A 25,807-nucleotide genomic window follows, 5' to 3' on the forward strand; every position below is an offset into this window, starting at 1 on the left:
CTTTAACACACTACTTCTCGCTGTAGCTGGTATTTTGCTAGTATATATATATATATATGCCAGCAACACTCATATCAATGACAAAACAATTACATTAACAATCATCTAACGTTATTTTTAAAATGTTTGCTTTTCTTTTCATAACTTCTTTAACACACTACTTCTCCTCGCAGGCTGGTATTCTGCTAGTATATATATATATATATATATATATATATATATATATATATATATATATATATATACTACTAACCAGCGTAGCATACGCCGCATAGTCAGGCCGCTGTTTAAATGATTTTTAAGCACAGAGGAAAAAATAAACATTTGAAAAATCCGTAATGTAATAAACCACCAAGAAAAGTAATATTGCAACAATGCACGCTACGAACCAACATACAATTGTCCGTGACTGAAAACCGGAGGAGCGCCGTCACGCCTTCTCCTTCCAAAGCGAAGGACGGGGTTGAACGGCGCTCGTTCAGTACGCGCTGCCCGCTTATGTGCCCGCCCCCAACTCCCTACCTGAGTCGCTTTCATGTGTACAGTCCACACGCACCTGTGAGTCACGTTGACTGTTAATTTTCCAAACACCACCTCAGTCGGTTTCCACGTTGATTTTTCATTGTTCTTTGCGGTTCCGGCTGCTTTTTTATATATAATCCACCAAGTCACCCGACCATTGGGGTGGGTTTACAAAGGGTAGGGACGTAATCAGTGCGAGCGTATGACCCGCACGTACTGGGAATTTCTCGTTCGTGGGGATCAATTGCAAGCCACGGTCTCCATCATGAATGGGGTTCAACGGCTTTCGCACGGCTCTACACGCACCGGGTAGACACACGTTGATCCATTCAGTGTAGCGAGCGTGCAGTACCGGACATACAAGTGCATCACAGACCTGTTAATGCTCAATCTCACGTGGCTGAAAGTCACTTGTCCGTCTAAGAATTTGGATGGCGACCGCTGTTGGGTCGTGTAACTATTTGGCAGGTGGGAGTCTCGTTCGTTTTCGGAAATAACCAGCCAAATCGCTCCACCAACTAAGAACTGCCATGCACCACCACCCACAGAATCGAGAAAGAGCTATCAATCTGTCAATCCTCTCTGTGTCCGGGCCGGGTGAGGTTTCCTGTGTTGAGTCAAATGAAGCGAAAGGCTTCACACCTGGTGGTGCCCTTCCGTCAATTCCTTTAAGTTTCAGCTTTGTAACCATACTCCTCCCTGAACCCAAAGACTTTGGTTACCCGGTTGGCTGCCCTGTTGCAGGGCCTGCATTGGTGAAGCAGGTGAGACGGTAATGAAACAGAAGCACAGGGCTTATTGGTTTTTAAAGACTGCTTACTTTATTGGGTTTTAACCAATGCACGGAACGAACCAACACACAATCATCCGTGTGGCGCGGAGTGTGGAACGGGAGGAGAGGAGAAGGACATCCACTCCGCTCCCTCCGTCATGCTAGTCTGCTGATTTCTCGTTCAGTATGCACTGCTTGCTCATTTGCCCACCTCCAACTCGTCACCCGAGTCGTTGTCGTCTTTGTTTAGTCCAGATGCACCTGTGACTCACGTAGACTTTTCATTGCTCTGTGCGGTTTTGGCTGCCTTTCTATATATAATCCACCAAGACACCCGACCACGGTAGTAGCGAGGTGGGAGGGGGGTGTGTACAAAGTGCAGGAGCATCTAAGAAGACGCATGTTTGTCGCGGATGCGAATTGCTGTATGTAGCGTGTAAAACAGTCTGCCTGGGTGCACGCGGTCGTGCGTCGTAACCGAAAACTCATTTTTTAAATACTGCTTACTTTATTGTGTTTTAACCTCAGTTGTAAATGAATGTTTTAAGGATCCAATGGGATACCCCTCGCAAACTGTTTTACACGCCGCATATGGCGATTCACCTCCGCGAGAAACATGCCACTATTAACAGTCAACGTGGGTCGGAGCTGCATGTGACCTCTACGACAGACGAATATAAATGACGCCATTTTTTCTGTGTCGTCGCGTCTGAGTTGGTGGGTGTGGCTCTGTGAGTTGTTGTCTTATCCAATGGTCTTGGAGTTGGTGGGCGTGGCTCCTTCCTGCGTGCGCCATAGGTGTCTAACTTGTCGGCGGCTTAGTGAATCCACGCCCCTTCAGGCGTGCTTTCCATGGTCGTCTTGCCTTAGTAAATTATGTAATATATGTATATACTCGCGCTTCGCAGCGGAGAAGTAGTGCGTTAAAGATATTATGAAAAAGAAAAGGAAACATTTTAAAAATAACGTAAGATGATTGTCAATATACAGTAATTGTTTTGTGAGTGTTATGAGTGTTGCTGTCATCAAGGATTTGATTATCATAATTTCTTTCAATCAGGTTTGTATTTGTAGGATGTGTTGTGTTCAAGTCACATTCCGTGTTTGTCAATCGTTGTAAAGATAACAGGTTTCATTCATCGATTCATTTCTTACTGCATCAATAAACAGCTCGTCTTCCTCTTTATCTGAGAGGTGACACACTGCATGCACAGGTTTTTTTTTTTACACTGTCTTCCTTTAGCGGGACATTGACTTTTTCCACGGTGTGCTTTGTTTCCGCAGTAGTTGCACATATGAATATGCTTGTATGTGTCAGACGCTTCATATTTTTTTCCTGCCTTCTCAATTGTGTAGTTCGGTTTTTGTTCAGCGCTCTTTGGAACTGTTGCTTGTTGTCTGTGCACTGCGTCAGTTCACGTGAGCCGCTCGGTTTACATCCATTGAAGGTTCCCAGCTGTGCTGGTGCCATCTCGTGCGATGTCCAAGGCTGTATTTAATGCTAGCTAAGACCCGGCACTTAAAAGTTTCTCTCGCAGTCTGCTGAGTTTGTGCCAAACACACCCTGACCATCTCATCTTCGTCTGGATAATCACAGTCCTTCACCCGTGAATATTTAGCGGCAGTGTTTCTATTGGATTGCCGCTGACGGACAGCCTTATATGGGCAGGCACTAAATTACATGGGTGGCGTAACTCCGCCTCCCACGGCCATCGAGCAGAAGTCTATTATAGTATATGAACGAAAAAATAGGTTTCAGTTAGGCTGGAATTTGGCAGGCTCATTCCTATATATATATATATATATACTAGTCAAATACCCGCGCTTTGCAGCGGAGAAGTAGTGTGTTAAAGAAGTAATAAAAAAGAAAAGGAAACATTTTAATAATAACGTAACATGATTCACAATGTAATTGTTTTGTCACTGTTGTGAGTGATGAGTGTTGCTGGCATATACACATATATACACATAGCAAAATACCCGCGCTTCGCAGCGGAGAAGTAGTGTGTTAAAGAAGCAATGAAAAAGAAAAGGAAACATTTTGAAAATAACGTAACATGATTGTCAATGTAATTGTTTTGTCACTGTTGTGAGTGATGAGTGTTGCTGTCATATATATATATATATATATATATATATATATTTACACACACGCACACATTAACATATATATATACATATCTATACATATATACACACAAATACATATATATATATATATACATACACACACATATATAAACATATATATACATATACATACATATCTACATATATACACACACAGCTATTTCGTATCAGTGCAATACGCTGCTTGTTAAAACGGATGACTCCCGCTCTTACGTGCAAGTCTGCGTGGATATTATGAACTATCGTATTTGTTCAAGTTCTATTTAAATTTTAAATAGAAGGAATTTTTATTTAGTCGACAGAAATATCTTTGGTAGGAATGGTAAAAACAGACAGGAATATTATTCGTGAATAAATCAACTCAAACCTTAAACAACTTATAATATTTTGCTCTCCATAAAAATATATCCTGTCTAAATTATACAAGTTAGAAATAAAGTAAACGTTAAAAGAACAAACATTCAAATTTCTTTACTCTTATGTAATTTTATATAAAAAATAAACTTAGATTTTAAATATCCCAAAAGATTTTGCTCTCCATAAAATATATCCTGTCAAAATTATACAAATTCAAATATGAACATGCTGCATAACAAAACCTGGAAATATAAATAAAATGTGTTCCTTTCAGCAATAACAAATCAAATCATTCAGTTGTCTTTGCTCATATGTCATTTTAGAGCTGGACGCCTGGCATCTTTTTTTGGCAACAAGTTCGTTTATGTTTGGTGTGAGGTTCTGTGTTGTGGAGATTCTCAGGATGGATTGCAGGTGCTCATCAGTGAGGCGACTCCTGTGTGCTGTTTTGTTAGTCTTTATCACTGAGAAGAGCTTCTCACACAGATATGTGCTACCAAACATGCACAAGGTTCGAGCCGCATGTAGACGGACTTTTTTTGTTCTTCAAAGTCACCAAAGCGCCGTGCAAACTCAGTGCGCTCAGTTTATCAGCAAAGTGCGTATTTTGGGAACACCGTAGTGACGACTTGGTTCAACATTACTTGGCAACAGGGAAAGTGGGGCAAGTTGCACTAGTGCATTTGTGTCTCCCATAAAAGCAGCTTTACTTGAAATCACTTTGTGATTGTGCACGGGTAAAAATGTCCGCTGAAGTGTCAGATTCTTATTTAATTCTTCTGCTTTCTGTATCTTCTGCATTGCATTCAGGTCTTTCAGGTTACCGTGTTTTGTCTCATAGTGCCGTCTTAGATTAAATTCTGTAATTACAGCCACATTAGCTCCACAAATGAGACACACGGGTTCAGTAAACATATACTCAGCCTCCCATCGGTTTTTAAAGGCTCTATTTTCAGAATCAACTTTTCTCTTCAGCATCGTGTGAGCTAGCTTCGCAATAACTTGCACATCATAAGCTAGACTTGATTAACGTGGTAAGTGTTTGGCCAAGGCAGCTGAAGCGCTGCATTATGGGATCTGTAGTTTATTGTGTTACCAGCGCTTCATATACCCGGGCCATTAATAACAATAATACAGTATATAAAATGATCTCGCCCTTGAGTTTGACACATATGGACTAAATAGAACTTGAAAAGATATATTTTTTCAAATGTGATCGTGCAATTCAGATAGAGTTGACGCGCACTACAGCCTGCATGCCTCAATAAGTCATCCTCCCCTCGCTCTTACTTTTTTACCGCTCATCTAATGAATACACTGAGTATGGCTTTACCAAAACAATCATTGATGGCGAATAAGGTATCCATTATTCGAGTATGTAGATCGATATATATATATATATATATATATATATATATATATATATATATATATATATATATATATATATATATATATATATATATATATATATATATATATATATATATATATATATATCGCGGAGAAGTAGTGTGTTAAAAAATCTAGAAAAAGAAAAGGGAACATTTTAAAAATAACGTAACATGACTGTCAATATACAGTTTTTGTTTTGTGAGTGTTACTGAGTGTTGCTGTCATCAAGGATTTGATTATCATTATTTGTTTCAATCAGGTTCGTATTTGTAGGATGTGTTGTGTTCAAGTTACATTCCGTGTTTGTCAATCGTTGTAAAGATGACAGGTTTCATTCATCGATTCGTTTCTTACTGCATCAATAAACAGCTCGTCTTCTTCTTTATCTGAGACCTGACACACTGCATGCACGGGTTTTTTTTTTACACTGTCTTCCTTTAGCGAGAAGTTGACTTTTTCCAACGTGTGCTTTGTTTCCGCAGTAGTTGGATTTATGAATATGCTTGTATGTATCAGACGCTTCATATTTTTTGCTGCCTTTTCAATTGTGTAATTCTGTTTTTGTTCAGCGCTCTTTGGAACTGTTGCTTTTTATCTGTGCCCTGCGTCAGTTCATGTGAGCCACTCGGTGTACATGCATCGAAGGTTCCCAGCTGTGCTGGTGCCATCTCGTGCTATGTCCATGGCTGTATTTAATGTTACCTTAGTCCTGGCACTTAAAACTTTCTCTCGCAGTTTCGCTGAGTTTGTGTCAAACACCACCCTGACCATCTCATCTTCCTCTCCATAAGCAAAGTCCTTCACCCGTGAATATTTACCCGTAGCAGTTTGCTATTGGATTGCCGCTGACGGACGGCCTTATATGGGCAGGCACTAAATTACAAACGCCAGCGGCAGCCTGTCTATGAACTTAATTTAAAGTGTAGGTTTACATCGTGCTTTGTTTCCGAAGTAGCAGAACTCATGAATATGGTTGTATATGTCACTCGCCGCTTCTTATTGTTTCGCTGCCTTCTCAATTATATAATGCATGTTTTCTTGAGCGCTTTTTTGAGGTCTTCCTGGTTTTCTATGTACTGCGTGATTACGTGGGAGGCGTGATGATGTCACACGAAACTCCGCCCCCACGGCGTTGAAGCAACTCTTCATTACAGTAAATGGAGAAAAACTGCTTCCAGTTATGACCATAGCTGTAAGGTGTGAACCTGCCAAATTTCAGCCTTCCACCCACACTGGAAGTTGGAGAATTAGTGATGAGTGAGTGAGTGAGGGCTTTGCCTTTTATTAGTATAGATATATATATAGACATATATATATATATATATATATATACAGACACACATTTACACACACTTATATCTATCTATCTATCTATCTATCTATATATATATATATATATATATATATATATATATATATATATATATATACTAATAAAAGGCAAAGCCCTCACTCACTCACTGACTGACTGACTCATCACTAATTCTCCAACTTCCCGTGTAGGTAGAAGGCTGAAATTTGGCAGGCTCATTCCTTACAGCTTACTTACAAAAGTTGGACAGGTTTCATTTAGAAATTCTACGCCTAATGGTCATAACTGGAAGGTATTTTTCTCCATTATCTGCAATGGAGTTGAGCTGGAATGACGTGGGGGGCGGAGTTTCGTGTGACATCATCACGCCTCCCACGTAATCACGTGAACTGACTGTCAACGCAGTGCGTAGAAAACCAGGAAGACCTCCAAAAGCGCTTAAGAAAACATGCATTATATAATTGAGAAGGCAGCGAAACAATAAGAAGCGAGCGAGTGACATATACTACCATATTCATGAGTGATGCTACCTCGAAAAGAAAGCAAGGTGTAAACCTAAACTTTAAATTAAGTTCATAGACAGGCTACCGCTGGCGTTTCACATGCCCACAGGTAATGCGGGATACAAGTTTAATGAGAGGACGCAGGATATAAACGAGAGTTTTGATCACTTTGTAACTAAGTTAAAATTGTAGGTGAAGGGGTGTGCTTATGCAAATTCCGAGAGACTGTGTTTGTGGGGGATTGACAGTTAAGGCGGGTGGGGGAGTAACGTCATCATATCCCCTCCCATTCATCTAATTTCGCTCTGAGCTGAGCTCCGCGGCTAACGCCGTCTTCCGAAGCAACTTTGTCAGACTGCCACCAAATACTCACAGAAAAATCCACAAGTTAATACACACGCTGTCTCTAGAGTTTCTACACACTGAATCCTCCAGGCTCTACTTACAAAAGGTCACATTGACAATCGTGTTACGTTATTTTTAAAAACTTTCCTTTTCTTAGCACAAGCACAGCTGAGAAGCTTCGATGCATGTGCTCCATAACGCGTTAAAAAATAATGCATTTAATCACACATTGCATAACAAGCAGATTACATTGGTCAGCGCATCCCAATTCATTTTACCCTCGCACCACCTTAGTTTGAGAAGAAGTATGAAAAAATATGAGGTTAGCACAGAAAAACAGATCACCAATTCAAGCTTTATAAATAATCGATTCGCCATCAGTAATTGTTTTGTTAAAGCCACCCTCCTTCCATTTTATAATTTTTCCGCCACTAGCCATGATTAAATGAACGGTAAAAAAGTAAGAGCAAAGTGAGGGTGACTTATTTAGGCAGGCATATATATGACAGCAACACTCATGACAATGTCAATCATGGTACGTTATTATTAAAATGTTTCCTTTTCTTTTTCATTACTTCTTTAACACACTACTTCTCCGCTGCGAGGCGCGGGTATTTTGATATATATATATATATATCATATAATATATGAATGACCTTCAAAGATCGCTGAGACTTTTGATATTATGAACGAGTCTGCAAAAACTGTGGTCTCCTGCCCAGCAAAAGTCAAGCAGCCATGCACTAGAGGGGTAACAATGAGATGACCCCCAAAACAGGAATGGTTTAACAGGTAGAGGCCACTGACATTTTTCCCTCCTCATCTTTTCTGACTGTTTCTTCACTAGTTTTGCATTTGGCTACAGTCAGTGTCACTACTGGTAGCATGAGGCGATACCTGGACCCTACAGAGTTTGCACAGGTAGTCCAATTTCTCTAGGATGGCACATCAAAATGTGTCATTGCCAGAAGGTTTGCTGTGTCTCCCTGCACAGTCTCAAGGGCATGGAGGAGATTCTAGGAGACAAGCAGTTACTCTAGGAGAGCTGGAGAGGGCCATAGAAGGTCCATAACCCATCAGCAGGACCAGTATCTGCTCCTTTGGGCAAGGAGGAACAAGATGAGCACTGCCAGAGCCCTACAAAATGACCTCCAGCAGGCCACTGGTGTGAATGTCACTGACCAAACAATCAGAAACAGACTTCATGAGGGTTGCCTGAGGGCCCAAATGTCTACTGCGCCCTGTGCTCACTGCACAGCACCTAGGAGCTCAATTGGCATTTGCCATAGAATACCAGAATTGGCAGGTCCACCACTGGCGTCCTGTGCTTTTCACAGATGAGAGCAGGTTCACCCTGAGTATATGTGAAAGACGTGAAAGGGTCAGGAGAAGCCATGGAGAATATTATGCTGCCTGTAACATCGTTTAGCATGACTGGTTTGGTGGTGGGTCAGTGATGATCTTGGAGGCATATCCATGGAGCGACTCACAGACCTCTACAGGCTAGACAACGGCATCTTGACTGCCATTAGGTATCAGGATGAAATCCTTGGACCCATTGTCAGACCCTACGCTGGTGCAGTAGGTCCTGGTTTCCTCCTAATGCACGACAATGCCCGGCCTCATGTGGCAAGAGTATGCAGGCAGTACCTGGAGGATGAAGGAATTGAAACAATTGAATGGCCTTCACGATCCCCTGACTTAAACCCAATAGAACATTTGTGGGACATTATGTTTCGGTCCATTAGGTGCCGCCAGGTTGCTCCTCAGACTGTACAACAGCTCAGGGATGCCCTCATACAGATCTGGGAGGAAATGCCACAAGACACCATCTGTCGTCTCATTAGGAGCATGCCCCGACGTTGTCAAGCATGCATACAAGCTCGTGGGGGCCACACAAGATACTGAAAAGCATTTTGAGTAGCAGAAATTAAGTTTTTGAAAAAATGGACTAGCCTGCCACATCTTCATTTCACTCAGATTTTAGGGTGTCTACACAATTGAGCCCTCTTTCCATTAAAAGACTTGGCATCTTTTTGTTCCTAAGACATTGCCCTGTCGTTATTTGTATAGATATCCAACTTCATATTGAGATCTGATGTATCTAATGTGTTTCTTTAAAGTGTTCCTTTAATTTTTGTGAGCAGTGTATATATATATATCTATATCTGCTACTTTATAAACGCCATATAAAGCCATCACCTTGTCAATTGTGTAATGCGTTTTTTGAACAGGTTTGATGCATGGAAGTGATCACTTGTACTGCATTCAGTAAGTTCTCGTGAGCTGCTATCTTGTGTGATGTTGCGATGTCCACGGCTTAATTTAATGCTAAGTAAGACCCGGCACTTAAAAGTTTCTGGCTGCACTCCGGTTGTAATATGAGGAAGCTGCGCGAGGTCACTTTTGAGAATGCAAGTATAGTTGTCCAGGAGAAAAGCAATGGCATCGTTTTGTAGGGTCTGCCCCTGAGACTTACTACTTGTCATCGCACAGCAGAGCCTTGCTGGAAATTGGAGGCATCTGAATTGAAATGGGAGATCAGAGGGGATAAAGGGGACGCGAGGAATACATTGAGTGTGTAGAAACTCTAGAGACAGGGTGTGTATTAACTTGTGGATTTTTCTGTGAGTATTTGGTGGCAGTGTGACGAAGTTGCTTCGGAAGACGGCGTTAGCCGTGGAGTTCAGCTCAGAGCGAAATGAGGTGAATGGGAGATGATGACGTGACTCCCCCACCTGCCTTAGCTGTCAATCCCCCACAAACACAGTCTCTCGGAATTTGCATAAGCACAGCCCTTCACCTGCAATTTTAACTTAGGTACAAAGTGATCAAAACTCTCGTTTATATCCTGCGTCCTCTGATTAAACTTATATCCCGCATTACCGTGGGCATGACAAACACCAGCGGCAGCCTGTCTATGAACTTAATTTAAACTTTAAGTTTACACCGTGCTTTGTTTCCTAAGTAGCAGCACTCATGAATATGGTTGTAAATGTCAGTCGCTCGCTTCTTATTGTTTTGCTGCCTTCTCAAATATATAATGCATTTTTTATTTAGCGATTTTTGGAGCTCTTCCTGGTTTTCTACGTACTGCGTTGATAGTCAGTTCACGTGATTACGTGGGAGGCGTGATGATGTCTCCACGGCCATCCAGCTCAACTCCATTACAGTAAATGGAGAAAAATAGCTTCCAGTTATGACCATTACGCGTAGAATTTTGAAATGAAACCTGCCCAACTTTTGTAAGTAAGCTGTAAGGAATGAGCCTGCCAAATTTCAGCCTTCTACCCACACGGGAACTTGGAGAATTAGTGATGAGTCAGTCAGTCAGTGAGGGCTTTGCCTTTTATTAGTAATATATATATATATATATAATATACACTAGCAAAATACCCGCGCTTCACAGCGGAGAAGTAGTGTGTTATAGAAGTAATGAAAAAGAAAAGGAAACATTTTGAAAATAACATAACATGATTGTCAATGTAATTTGTTTTGTCACTGTAATGAGTGTTTCTGTCATATACAGTATATATATATATATCTATATATATATATATATATATATATATATATACACATACATACATACATACAGTGGGATTGAAAAGTTTGGGCAACCTTGTTAATAGTCATTATTTTCCTGTATAAATCGTTGGTTGTTACGATAAAAAATGTCAGTTAAATATATCATATAGGAGACACACACAGTGATATTTGAGAAGTGAAATGAAGTTTATTGGATTTACAGAAAGTGTGCAATAATTGTTCAAACAAAATCAGACAGGTGCATAAATTTGGGCACCACAAAAAAGAAATGAAATCAATATTTAGTAGATCCGAAGCAGAGGGTGATGGTGCGAGGAACCTCATCAGAACTGGCTGATGTTAAGAGTGGTGTTCCACAGGGGTCAGTGCTAGGGCGCTGCTATTTTTAATATATATAAATGATTTAGATAGGAATATAAGTAACAAGCTGGTTAAGTTTGCAGATGATACCAAGATAGGTGGATTAGCAGATAATTTGGAATCCGTTATATCATTACAGAAGGACTTGGATAGCATACAGGCTTGGGCAGATTTGTGGCAGATGAAATTTAATGTCAGTAAATGTAAAGTATTACACATAGGAAGTAAAAATATTAGGTTTGAATACACAATGGGCGGTCGAAAAATCGAGAGTACACCTTATGAGAAGGATTTAGGAGTCATAGTGGACTCCAAGCTATCAACTTCCAAACAGTGTTCAGAAGCCATTAAGAAGGCTAACAGAATGTTAGGTTATATAGCACGATCTGTGGAGTACAAGTCCAAGGAGGTTATGCTCAACCTTTATAATGCACTGGTGAGGCCTCATCTTGAGTACTGTGTGCAGTTTTGGTCTCCAGGCTACAAAAAGGACATAGCAGCACTAGAAAAGGTCCAGAGAAGAGCGACTAGGCTGATTCCAGGTCTACAGGGGTTGAATTATGAGGAAAGATTAAAAGAGCTGGGCCTTTACAGTTTAAGCAAAAGAAGATTAAGAGGTGACATGATTGAAGTGTTTAAAATTATGAAGGGAATTAGTACAGTGGATCGAGACTTTTAAAATGAGCTCATCAAGAACACGGGACACAGTTGGAAACTTGTTAAGGGTAAATTTCGCACAAACATTAGGAAGTTTTTCTTTACACAAAGAACGATAGACACTTGGAATAAGTTACCAAGTAGTGTGGTAGACAGTAAGACGTTAGGGACTTTCAAAACCCGACTTGATGTTTTCTTGGAGGAAGCAAGTGAATAGGACTGGCGAGCTTTGTTGGGCTGAATGGCCTGTTCTCGTCTAGATTGTTCTAATTGTTCTAATGTACTTTGTCTTAAAAAAATAAAAGATTGCTAAGTAATCAAACTATTTGAAATACTTAAAAAAACAATTTTTTTTCCATCCCTTCAGCTAACCTAGTACAGGTTGGGAAGTGGCATTTCATTTAAGTAGGAGTAAGCTATTGTTAAAGGGAACACATTGGTACAGAATATTTTGTTTTGTCTGTGTGGCCACTCATCACTTTACTCAAGCAGCCTCTGCAGTCAATCTTTGGCTGTCTTACTTCAGTGCGGACACCTTGTAATCAGATACCTTTTTTGAAGTTATGTCAATGTTTACTCATGTAGTACTTGAGGTCAGATGGCTTTTTATGTAATTAGAAAAGGCAAGAAAAGCTCAAAAAGAATTTAAAGGAAAAGTGTAGTGAGCCAGCAACCCAGTATTCCATAGGTTGTTTGTCCTACGTTTATTCGTAAGTAAAGTGGAACATTTAAAAAATTTCAAGGAGTCCTGGCAGACTGTTTCAGTATTCTTTTTCATTAACAGTAATAGGATCTTTGAAAATTCAAAGGAGGGAAGTATTTATTTATTTTTGTGGTTACGTGAAAAGGTAACAATAAGTGGAGGATTTAAAATGTTGTTTTCAAGTTATAAGTATGAACAGAGGAATATGTGCAGAATGTTATCTCGTATTCTGCTGAATTAATATTTAAGTAAAATCAGGAACCATTTACCTGATTAGAGACAGGTTTGTATTTTAATCCAGGCTTGTTCATGATGAGTTCCAGCTGTCGATGGTTAAAGTTTGAAACCCCAATAGATCTGGTCAGCCCTGCATCCACACAGGCTTCCAATGCCTAGAGAATGGATCACAAATGAATACTTCTACAACATGAGTTAAGGAAAATAAAAAAACTTTTTTACTGTTCATTATTTAGTTGATGTCTTTTACCCACGAATACCTGCAAAAATTCATGATGCCTAAAATTAATTTACAACTGAGATTAACAATAACTAGTACTAGCACTAGTTTGCTGTTTTATAAGTTGACACCGCTACTTATTTGGCGCATTGATCTTTCATCAATGTGAATCAGCAGCAACCTGGATTCATCAGACCAACCGATGGGTTTTAATTTTACCCATGCTTAGTTTTTATGTTTAGCACCTTCTTGTTTTTCTCTGATAGTGGGTCATTTGCTATAAAAAGCCATCAATGACAAACGAAGATGACTTGTGCTTAATGAATATGTCTCTTTCATCACCATTGTCACACACAATTATTATCTGAATGACAAAACTTTATCTGTCCCGCTGTACATGCTGTGTCAGCCTAGGTTGGCAGCTTTTTTCAACACTGTTTTGTGGTCATAGAGTCATAGTTGGTAGAAATGATTTTTGCTTGGTGGTCCTTTCTTGATATACCGCTGACAGTAGTGTGTATAAACCTGCAGCAGTATTCCATTCATAATGCACATACTGTATGTTGCATTCAACCTCATTTAAATCACAAGTACTGCCCATTCTTTCTCTGAACGGAATGAACAAAAAAAGCAATTGTAATCTGCTTTAAATAGCACTTGTCTGGCATACGATGGCCTGACCAATCATACTGTCAGTTAAGTATAAAAAGTAGGAGCACTTAATGTACTGTAATACTGCATTTAGCTTAAATGACAAAGGTTCTGGTTCATGAAATGCACATAAATAATGGAACTTTAACACAATGTTATTTAACCCAAGTGTTTTGTAGCTATGGATAAGAAAAATTTTTAATCTTATGTTTCTATTGAAAACAGTGATAAAAATGTTTGATATAATTCAAGCCAGTGGTGACCAACAGCAAAAAACATCCACAAGAAAGAAAAAAAACAAATTTCATGTTAGTCATTCTGCATTTTCTAAATAGGTTTATAGAGTTATTATTTTCATGTGCAATTAATCGCTCAAACTAAAATATACATTTTAATTAACATTAAAATTTAATTCTAATCTGATATTACAATTGGTTAGACAGTGTTCTTATACTCTTTCAGGTAGCTACCATAATAGCACTTTCCCATTTCCTATAGAGCTCTAAGTTCAGTGTGTCTGTTTTCTTTCAGAATTATTCTTTAAGTTAGAGATAGCATGGCATAACATAGACATAACCAAGACATAGCTTTATTTTAAAATAATCTTAACAGCGTGTCTTCTTTGATACTTCTTTAATGCCTTGGAGATTTTATTGAGTCATTGTTAATAATACAGGAGAACAGGATATCTTCAAGCATTCACCGAATGTAGGGTCATCAGAATCATTTCATCTTACCTCCCATGTGGCACACAGGTCTGTTTTGTGATAAATGTGTTTTCCATTCTCATCTTTTGGATACAATGTGTCTCCTGGCTGTGAAAGATATCAAACAACAAACAAGTAGTATAATACAGGAAGAGATTTTTTAAATCATTTGAAATATTAATGATGCAAACTGTAGCATTTTGTGAAATTCTGTAAATATTTATAGGCATTGCAATGTACACATTACAAAGTATAGTGAATATAATTAAGATGAGTTGTACTCCATGTGGTCCAGTGACTGCCTAGTAAATTAAGGAACTGAGACCAGAAACAAATTGTGGAACAAACAACAACCCTAACCCTATCTAACCCTAAACTCACAAAGTGAATAAAGATAATTGATAAACAGAAATGTCCAGCATATAAATTGAGTAATAAATAAAGTTTGGGAACATGGGAAAAGGATGCCCTCCTAAATTGACTTCAGATCAGGTGATAAGATTTACCATTTGGCTTGAGGAGGTCTCCCAACAGTTGCAGGACTGCTTCCAGAGAACTGACTGGGAGGTTTTCGATCACCAAGACCTGGAGAACCACACAACAGCAGTCCTGGATTACATCAGGTTCTGCACGGCCAACGTAACCAGGGACAGACACATAATGATTTATCCCAATAGGAAGCCCTGGATGACTAGGGAGGTCCAGAGTCTGCTGAAGGCCAGGAATACTGCTTTCAGGTCTGGGGATGGGGCTCTTTACAGTGTAGCCAGAGCGAACCTGAAGAGAGGTATCCGAGAGGCCAAGGCATCTTACAGAAGGAGGATAGAGGACCATCTGAGGAGCAACAACACCAGGCAGATGTGGCAGGGTGTCCAGCACATCACCAGCTACAAATCCATCAGCTCCTGGGCTGCTAAGGGTGACATTTCTCTGGCAGAGATGCTGAACGTCTTCTTTGCCCAACACCAACAGCAGCTTCACCACAGCCGCCTGTTCACAACAGCAACATACACATGGTGGAAGAGTGTGAGGTGAGGCAGGTGATGAGGAAGGTGAACCCAAGGAAGGCTGCAGGACCCGACGGTGTAGCTGGGCGGGTGCTGAAAGACTGTGCGGATCAACTGGCCGGAATCTTCACTAGGATTTTCAACCAGTCACTGCCCCAGGCCACTGTCCCATCCTGCCTCAAGTCCTCCATCATTGTTCCACTTCCAAAAAAATCCATCAGGAACAGTCTGAATGATTTCTGCCCAGTGGCACTCACATCTGTCATCATGAAGTGCTTTGAGAAACTGGTGCGGAGTCATATCACCTGCCTGCCAGCAGACCTGGACCCATTTCAATTTGCTTACAAAGCAAAGAGATCCATGGAGGATGCTGTGGCCACAGCCCTTCATGCTGCCCTGACCCACCTGGAGCAGCAGGGGAGTTACGCCAGACTGCTCTTTATGGACTTCACCTTGGTGTTTAACACCATCCTTCCACAATGACTGGTGTCCAACCTGGCAGATCTTGGAACTTCCATCACTCACCTACAGTTTGATACTGGACTTCCTGTCTGGTTGCTGCCAGAGGGTCAGACTGGGTCCCCACACCTACACTGCTCTCAGCTTTGACACCGGGACGCTGCAGGGTTGTGTGCTCAGCCTGCTCGTCTACACCCTCTACACATGTGACTGTGTTCCCCCACACCACAGCAACAAGATCATAAAGTTCGCGGATGACACGATGGTTGGACTCATCTCGGGCAAGGAGGGTGAGCTAGCATACAGGGACGAGGTGGAGAGGCTGTCAGAGTGGTGGAGTCAATAACCTGCTCCTCAACACCACAAAAACGAAGGAGCTTGTTATTGACTTTAGAAAAAACAAAACTGACATTCAGCCAATCATCATTGGCGGGGCCTGTGTGGAGAGGGTCCCAGTGTTCAGGTTTCTGGGTTTTGAGCTGGAGGATGATCTGACCTGGAGTGCCAACACCAAAGAGCTGCTGAAGAAGGTGCAGCAGAGACTGTATTTTCTGAGAATCCTCAGAAAGAACCATCTCCCCAAAATTCTGTTCCTTGCCTTTTATCACTGCTCCGTTGAGAGTGTCCTTACGTACAGACTGTGTGTGTGGTACGGCAGCTGCACTTCCTCAGAAAGGAAAGTGCTCCACAGGGTTGTCAGGACAGCGGAGAGAACAATTGGTTGTACCCTCCCCACTCTGGAACAAATCTACACCTCCCGATGCAACAAAAAAGCAATACACATTTCACAGGATTGATCACATCCCGGTCATTGCCTCTTCCAACTTTTGCCATCAGGCAAGAGATACAGAGCAAAGAAAACCAGGACAAACCGCCTTAAAAACAGCTTTTATCCAAAAGCAATTATGGCCCTGAACTCAGAATAAAACTGCTCCATATCATTCTCTCAATGTGCAATACAGACCTTAAGTCAAACAGTGCAGTTTATACATTTAACCAGTGCAATTTGTATATATAACAAGTGCAATTTGTATATTTTGTAAAGCACTTTTATTACTATTCAGCTTGTTATTATTTCCTCTCTTCTTGTCTTTTTAACTCTTATGCCTCACACTGAGTTGACTGCACCTTCAGTTTTGTTGTTCCTTTGTAAAGTGACAATAACAATAAAGATCTATCTACAGGTATCTATCCAAGATTTACTGATGTGGCTTCAATGTCTGTGGAGGCAAACCTATGATGAAGGATCTAAAGGTTTCGTGCAGTAACCTTAGTAAACAGGTACAGGATTACATGAATTATTTACTGAGTTGGAATTTATCAAGCCTGTACTAAAAGTAATTAAACCTAGCATCTCAAAGATTTTCTTATGAGTAGAGATGATATCACACTAGATAAGCTCAAGCGATTTCTTAGATTACTCATTAGGGATAAAAGCAGCACAGAACTGTTTCAAGAGCAGAGCAATACAAAACAACAAGATGGGGAAACACAGAAACAATTTGTATATCAGATAATGGATCTTTCACAGTATGTGCTGCTGGCATCACGACAGCATGGAGCTGAATTCACCTTTGGTACAAGATTAGCCCAGGACTTATTCTTTCGTAATGTTTATCAAGGGTTTGTAGCGGGGCTACATAGCAATAGTGTCAAATGTTAGTACTGAGTGCGTCTTGTTTCCATCGTCCAGTTTGCTGTTTGTGTGCGTCAGTAAATGATGATGTCCCCGTAAATACAAAGGGGGGTGATGGAAGGAAACCGCAGCCCCAAACCTTGAAAACACCTGTTAACTATCATTCAATTACATCCAGCACAGGGCTATTTAAGCAATCAGGAGGAAACAAAGAGGGAAAGAGAAAGAGTACTTTAATTTTGAACGACCACTAACCAGCTGTATCTGCTGTATTCCACATCGCACATTTCCATCCAGTTTGTTTTTAATTCTGCCGGACATACTCCAATACCCTCATCACGAGAGACCCCGGGTCGGATTTCATCATCCGCCACGCGCCGAGGATACATGGTGAGGCTGTTCCATTTTGTTCCGGGAATTACAAACACTCCATATATCGGTTAACCAGTCATCTGCATTCAGGACAATTGTTACTCGGACTCAAGTTCACGACCATTCATTTCCATATCTCATTCATTTTTGTTATTCGTGTTGTTTGTTATATGTTACAAGGGCAAGGGAGGGTTTGTTATATTCATATAGGTTGTTATCACGTTGTTGCTTTGGTGGAGGGATATATATATATATATATATATATATATATATATATATATATATATATATATATATATATATATATATAATATATATTGCTATTCTGTTTCATTTAATACAATTTATCAGTTTAAGTTTACATATCTGCTTTTCTTTTGTGCTTATTTACACTGTCGATTGTGGGGAAAAGTTTAATTTGTTAAAGGAACGGCTTGATAATTAGATCCAACCTCAGTAAATTATCCAGGCCACAGGTCTTGGAGGTGTAGCTGCCAGCTGGGAAAGGGGCCGGCCGTTACAGGTTGACTGAAAAGAACAACCGTATCAGACGAGACATCAAACCATTTCTCACTAACTCGATGAAATGATTCTAGAAAAGCCCTCCTAATTTGACTTTGGGCTAAAATTACGAAGGAGGAAACAAAGAGGATGAGGTGACTTCAACCTCTGAGTAAACACAGGCCAGTCATTGTAAATTCAGTAGAGACAAACGACAGTACACAGGCTGATAAGAAGACTATGGTGAGTCAAGCAAATGACTGGGTGTGAGCAGACAGTGCAGCTATTAACACTAGATTTGCCAGAGCCTACGAAAAAACTTGTAGATCCGTCCCACCTTAAAACGCTTCACACCTCTCCGTCACGTCTTTTGTCTTCTAAATTTGTGGCTAAGCAGCAAACAGCAAGCAGCCTACTATCACATCCCCCACCCCGCACAGTTTTCTCAGCTCAAGTCTGCTTACCTGTGTGTCAGTTGCTTAGAGTGGTATAGAGTGAGAAGTCAAGCAAAACGACACCTTTTATAAATACTATATCATTATTTGGAACACTTGCATTTCATGTGTGTTCCATGTCTACATAGATCTATGTACACACATCGTTAAAAAAATGTTTTTCATGTTTCAGTCATAATTGACAAAATGTAGACATGAAGTTTATAATGTGTGAAGCCTGAAGTCCAAATATCAAAGAAACAGTTTCACAAAGTACAAATATAATAGAACAAGTGCGCTTTTATGCAAAAATATATCTTCAGAAAAACAACCCGTGTTAGAGTACGATATTGACATGCATTTGCTAATGTGGTGGCGCAATGGTATCAGCTCTTGACAGGTAGCCTGAACTTCACAGGTTCGATGTCAGATGAGTCTGTTTTGAAAAGTGAGCTGCACATATTCTTACTATTTTAAAATAAAAACATACATTTGATTCCAGTCTGTAACAGCCGGTGTAATTGATTATTCTTGTAAGGGTTACCTTTTTTTTTTTTTTAAATCTGTTATTCTCTCAACTGCGTTCACGATCAATCCTCCCCCATCCCCGCATTTGACACTACTGTTTTCTCAGACGCACTACAACAGAGGCAAACTCAAATCATGATGACTGTTCTACATCGGATCAAGAATGCACTTTTGCCATCGCTGTACTTTGGTATATGTACATGGGAAGCTCTGTACTCGTGACTTTACACTGTAGGAAGTAAGTAAATAAATAATATCTATATAGTAATAACAGTAGTTTTATTATTATATAGCAGCTTCCCTGTCTGCTTATCATATAGTGCCTTTCCTTCCTATCTATATATCTATCCCCTTAGCTGTTTTTTTTATATACCTATTATACAGTGCCCTATGGGGTGCCAAACGGGCAATTACAATGATTTTCGGAATATATAAAGTCATTCCTGAATATATAAAGTCAAAACTTGAATATATAAAGTCATTCCTGAATATATAAAGTCGTCATCAGAATATAGTCATTCCTGAATATATAAAGTCACTCCCGAATATGAAAAGTCAAAGCCTGATCATATAAAGTCAGCTTCGGAATATATAACCTCATTACCGAATATATAAATTTAAAATCTGATTATATTGATTTTCTGCGGTGGGTTGGCACCCTGCCCAGGATTGTTTTCTGCCTTGTGCCCTGTGTTGGCTGGGATTGGCTCCAGCAGACCCCCGTGACCCTGTGTTCGGATTCAGCGGGTTAGCAAATGGATGGATGGATTATATTGATTTTGATTGAAATGACTCGGGTACATTTTTAGTAAACTCAATGAGTTCCTACTACAACGTAATGAACTAAGTTAACAAAAACTTCTTCAGAAAAATATTAAAAAAAAAAAAACCAAACCCACTGTTGAGTTAATTCATTCAAAATGATGTATGTGCCCGGCATTTTGAACACTATATTTATTCTTTTTGTATGGGCGCATTTTTGGACGAACCTCACAAGCCCGACTCACTAGTACGAGTGAAATGACAAGCACGGAAATTTATATATTCGGTAATGACTTTATATATTCTGACGCCAACTTTATATATTCAGGAATTACTTTATATATTCAAGTTTTGACTTTATATATTCAGGAAATTTACTTTATATATTCCGAAAATTATTGTAATTGCCTGTTTGGCACCCCATAGGGCACTGTATAATAGATACATATAAAAAACAGCTAAGAGGATAGATAGATAGGAACGAAAGGCACTATATGATAGGCAGACAGGGAAGCTGCTATATAATAACAAAATTACTGTTACTACTATATAGATACAGGGAGTTCAGGCAGGCAGAACGGCGAAGGTAAAAAAAAAAAACACATTTTCTCCCCAGCGGGGAATCGGACTCGGGTCTCTGAGGTATGGCAAGTCTGCTGTGCTCCGAGTGATGAAATCTAACCAGTACGCCACAGTTTCTGTTGTGACATTCTTGAACCTTTTGTGAAAGTGTTTATTTGATCTTTTGGCCTTCAGGCTTCACACATTTTATAGTTTATGCCTACATTTTGTAACATTTTTACTAAAAAGTTTCTGCTTTAACAATGTGTTTACACAGATTACTGTAGAAACGGAACACACATGAAATGCGTGTGTTCTAAATAACGATCTATTATTTCCACTCTAAAACTCCACTTCACTCCCAGATAATCAATCAAGGCATGAGTTGGGAGAAGTTCGTGCACGTTCTAAGTCGGTGGGGGGATGGAATAGCCGGCTGCTTGCAGCTTGTGTTTATCAGCACATTTAGATGAACAAAAGACGCTCGTGGAGAGGTGAGAACGGTTTTAAGAAGCGATTTTAAGGTGGGACTGATCTATGAGTTTTTTCGTGGCTGTGGTAATTCTAGTGTTAAGCAGTTAACAGCTCAAGAGTCTGAACTTCCCAAATGAAGATGTCGAATGTGTCTAGCAGCGAAAAGAATGGTGCCCTCACTGTTTCCGCTGTGGTCAGATGGGGCATAGAGCTATTGACTGTACTAAGAGATGGGAATCAGTAAACTGGGGACGACCAGTGCCCAACAGAAGTAACAGGTCCCCACAGACTGAGGTTCTCTCAATGCAGCACACCTGTATAATGTCCATCAATAACTTACCTCTTGAAAAACACACTTAACTTGAACACAATGAAAAGGAAAATGCAGAGACCAGCAAGAACAAATAAAACACTGGACTCAGAATCTGATCGCTCCAATGGGGAAGCTGAAACCTCATATAGCCTCTGCTACTTGCCACACTTTCAACACATGTCAGATCTGAGGTCACAGAAATTGAGTCACGGTCCAGGCTCAGAGCCCAGACCGAAGAGTTCTACCCTGAACAACAAAAACCACGGCCATCTGACAGAAATCCACAGCAAGGAACATCAGTGGAACAAAGACAAGAACTGAAAATGGATGCCACTGTTGCAGAACCCCAGGTGGGAAATATTGATGACCCAGTGGAGCCCACAAATGGTCACAGGTACCTAGGAATAGAATGACAGAATGATAGAGAGGGAGAAACTTTAAGAAAATCGGTTCATACTGTCAAACCCAGAGAGGTCTGAGGCAGCTATCATACCAGGCTTGGAATCTTGGCATAAGTGCAGTTATGCAAAGTCTTATGTATATGTTAGCAAGCCACAAATTAGTGTATCTAGCATACCCAGGATCTGATTATTACCTAAGATCAATGGTTGAGACACTATAGGTACTGAATCAAAGGCCCAGCGTTTAGAGCAAGATGTCAGGAGACATCTCAACAAAATTAGGTGAGATTGTAATTGGATAGATATGTGTTGTGTGTTGCTTTTAGGATACAACATGTAAATAACAAATCTAAAATTCAATAGATGAAGGTGCAGTAGACACCCTTTGTTGAGATTGACATGTGACTGACTGATGAAAAGGCAAATTTCCAGAATAATTCCATTACAGGTTATTGGTGAAAGCCATCTAAACAATGTATATATTTACTAGTCTTGCAAAAGAGTCACCAGCTTTGAAGATTAACCTGCTTTAATTTGTATCTCATCATCATACAGTATTGTGATAACAGAAGTGTCTGCTTCCTTAGAGAATGTTTGTGTTTACTTGGTTTGAAAAATTAATGTGTGGTGGGGAAACCTTAACTGCTGCAGCTACACTCTAGCAACAGTGGCTTATACCTGGCCCAATTTCCCTTACAGGAACAAGGCTTGAAAGTTTGACTGCGCAAAAGCTGTAAATAGAGACTAATTATCTGCCTCACACAATGACCATGTAAATACAGTTGCAGATGTTTGGAGAGACAAGGGCAAGATGTGACTGGAACATGTCCTCTTCTGCCCTGGAGAGCCTTTGAAAGTCAAGGCTCTAAAAAAGTGGCAGTTACTGTTTCACAGTTCCAAAGCCCCAACTCTGACCAGTTAATAAAATTAGTTAAACACGCCCTCTTCACATTTAATACTCCGTCCAGAAAACAATGTCCATTGTAGCCTTTAAATGTCAACTGCTTCTTTTGCAACACACTTATAACAAGACAAAGCATAACACTTTTGATAAGTATCTGGGAAACAACTGTCATTTAAAGTTTATTAAAGGATGTTTTCTACGTCATTGTCTAGACCTATATAATATCTAAATCTGATGCACAGAGAAATTGTGCTGTTGTATAAGTAGCTGTTGGTGCAACAAGGGTGATATACCTTATTTCTTGCTTGTGGATAATGGGACACTGAACGCTCATTTGGGGGCAGTAAGGGAAGTGTGAGATCCTTAGGGGACACTAAGATCAATACTTAGGTCATGATGCAATGCAATTTTTTTTTTTTTTTTGCTCGAAAAAATTATTGACTAAATTTAAAACCATAATCCTATAGTCAACCTTGTATCACTTTATTACACACTCAGTTCTGGGTGAGTCATAGAGACAAGACTTTAGATTTATAGTAGAGCTGTTAACTCGATTATTGAAACTAAATGTTTTGTTTATTGTTTAAATATATACAAATGTGCTTTTAAAAATCTTGGAGCAGCATACATGTCAGAGCAACACATAGCCTATTAACATTCTGTTCTTGCAATAAGCTCTTAAACTTTCATACCCAAGCAAAACTTTTCAAACACTATTTGTTTTACATTTTCTGTTAATGGATTTTTTTTTGACAGTCTGTAAGAATGCCAGACAGGTTTGTAGATAGAATTGCTAAATCATTTTATGAAAAAACAGCTCTCTGTATATATCATATTAACTATATTTAATACATTTTTAATGATCATCATTAAGTAGTAAATTATAAATTGAAAATTATTCATGGTACAAACTGAAGAATTAAGGGTTATAGTTAGGATCAGAGTCCTATTTTCATTTCTTTTATGCATCCATTCAGGTTTTATACCAAAGTTTCCATTAGAAATTTCAGCCGACAACAAATGGCACATCACCCTGTTACAGGCTACACTAAAGCACTCCCTCATGATATTCTTTAAATGTGTTCACACAAAGACATCTCTGACATGTGGACAAATACTGGAGTACCACTGGAGGGGAGGTCACTTACTTGGACATGGGGGGAAAAACTAGCAAACTTTACTTAGTGAATCACCAGGCCACAAATGGAATCCAGGTTCCCACAGCCTTTCCGACAAGTTTCTGTCATATTCACTTTGGCATCGTGCTATATCCTTTATTTACTTTACACTTTGTTAATGGACTACTCTGGCATTCTGAAACATACTATAAGATATGCTTGGTGAAAAAGTTCCTGACTCCAGTTTACAAAATATATAATCCTTTTGCAATTAATATTTAATAGATTATTAGTAGGAAGTATCAGATGTTATTTTTAGATCCATATATTGTAGAAAAGCCATAAATTGTAGGAATCAGCTCAGAGGTGCAGCTTAACTTTGCATTAATTCCTCAAGCTCTGTAGTCTTGGCTGCATTGTTTGCTGAGCAGCATCTGTTTGGCACAAAACATCTGGTTATTGCCGTAGCTTAGTTCATGAGAGGCAGTGCTCAGTTTTTGCTCAATTTTTATGACAGATTCATCTGATGGGTTTATTCATTTCTGTTCTCAAATCTTGGCTTTATTTCTTATCGTTTTTGGTCAGCCCTTAAAAATCTGACTTGCCTGACTAATACCTGAAGCTTGATAGACCAATGAAGATTTTGCCTTTTTTATAAGGTGTCTCTGAATTTGACACCTTACTGCTCAGTGCCATAATCTGACATAAATAAGTCCAAAAGGTAAATGTTACGCAAGATGCTCAGCTGAGGGTGCTGATAACTTTATTATCAAAAGTACACAGAAGCAGGGAGTGTTAGATTAACCAGTTCTCAAAGCCATGATATAAATTGACAACAAACATGGATCTTTAATTCAGTCCCTTTAATAACTAAACCTTCAGTGGTCTACATGAATCCATCTTTCCAATTCATCAGTGTTAATAATGTAGTTTAAACTTAACTTTCTGTTGGTGAATACAGGCCTAATTTATAAAGCCTGCACATGCACAAAACAAGGCTTGAAATGTGTTTATACAACTTCCCAGGCAATTGTCGGGATTTATAAAAGAAAACTTGACAGGGGAAAATGCACATATTTACAGCAACTGTGACCTATGCTCACAAAACATTTGGGAGAAACTGGGAAATGACGACCTCCTCAATAAAGTAGAGAAATGAAGCCAAAACAGCTAAATGACGACTCCCACATAATAATTTATATCACCAAGCTGTTATTATATTGCATGCTATATATTATATTAATATTATATATATTAAAGCTTAAAAGCGATAATTATGATACAAAGAGTGTATTTTAGTTTCCTTTTAAGAGAGCCAATGCTATGTATGCTATGCTTTTTTGATTTATCTTCAGTTTATATCAACTGCCTGTTGTCACTTCTCAGGGAACTGGCAGACAGGTCATGAAAATCTTGGCCAAGTTCCACACTCCAACATGCCTGCTGTGCTGGAAGCCATTAACTGACTGATGAGGCACTACATCCTGTTTTTCATACGGTGTGGGTGCACATACATAAAACATAACTTTTTTTTTTTATTGATTCTATTGTAATCACACAACATTCCATACAAATAGAACAATTTTTAGAAAACAACATAAAAAGGTGATTTGCAGCAGTGTCCAGTCTTCTAACGTAACCCTAGCAATTTACTGCACTTATGTTGCAAGAAGGGCATCTAGCGAGAACAAAGCTGGTTTTGTTGACCATGAGGAGTGACATTCCATTAAAGCAGAAGTCATCTGTAATGCCAAGATGAGACTTATTTGGTTGGTTTAACCCATGATTATTGTAAGGTAACATAGCATTGATCAGATAACTTACTGATGGTGCTGTATGTGATGAATGGCTTGTTGATAAGGTAACTGGTTGAAGCCTTAGTGTTTCATGTGGCTTGTACTATTCATTTGAACAGCA

General features: G+C 39.5%; 1 protein-coding gene across 2 annotated transcripts in view; it reads right to left on the bottom strand.

Annotated features, from left to right (window-relative positions):
* The window catches only part of LOC120539380 (aldo-keto reductase family 1 member D1-like), a 66,397-nt gene that overhangs the window by 24,843 nt on the left and 15,747 nt on the right, over nucleotides 1-25,807 (bottom strand). For both annotated transcript variants that reach the window (XM_039769386.1, XM_039769385.1), the window contains exons 4-5: nucleotides 14,451-14,528; nucleotides 12,875-12,997 (exon numbers count right to left, since the gene is read on the bottom strand). In XM_039769386.1, the coding sequence (XP_039625320.1) occupies nucleotides 12,875-12,997; nucleotides 14,451-14,528 (201 nt within the window). The remainder of the gene's footprint in view (nucleotides 1-12,874; nucleotides 12,998-14,450; nucleotides 14,529-25,807) is intronic.

This window comes from Polypterus senegalus, chromosome 11 (genome assembly GCF_016835505.1).
Source record: "Polypterus senegalus isolate Bchr_013 chromosome 11, ASM1683550v1, whole genome shotgun sequence".
NCBI classification, from domain to species: Eukaryota; Metazoa; Chordata; class Cladistia; order Polypteriformes; family Polypteridae; genus Polypterus; species Polypterus senegalus.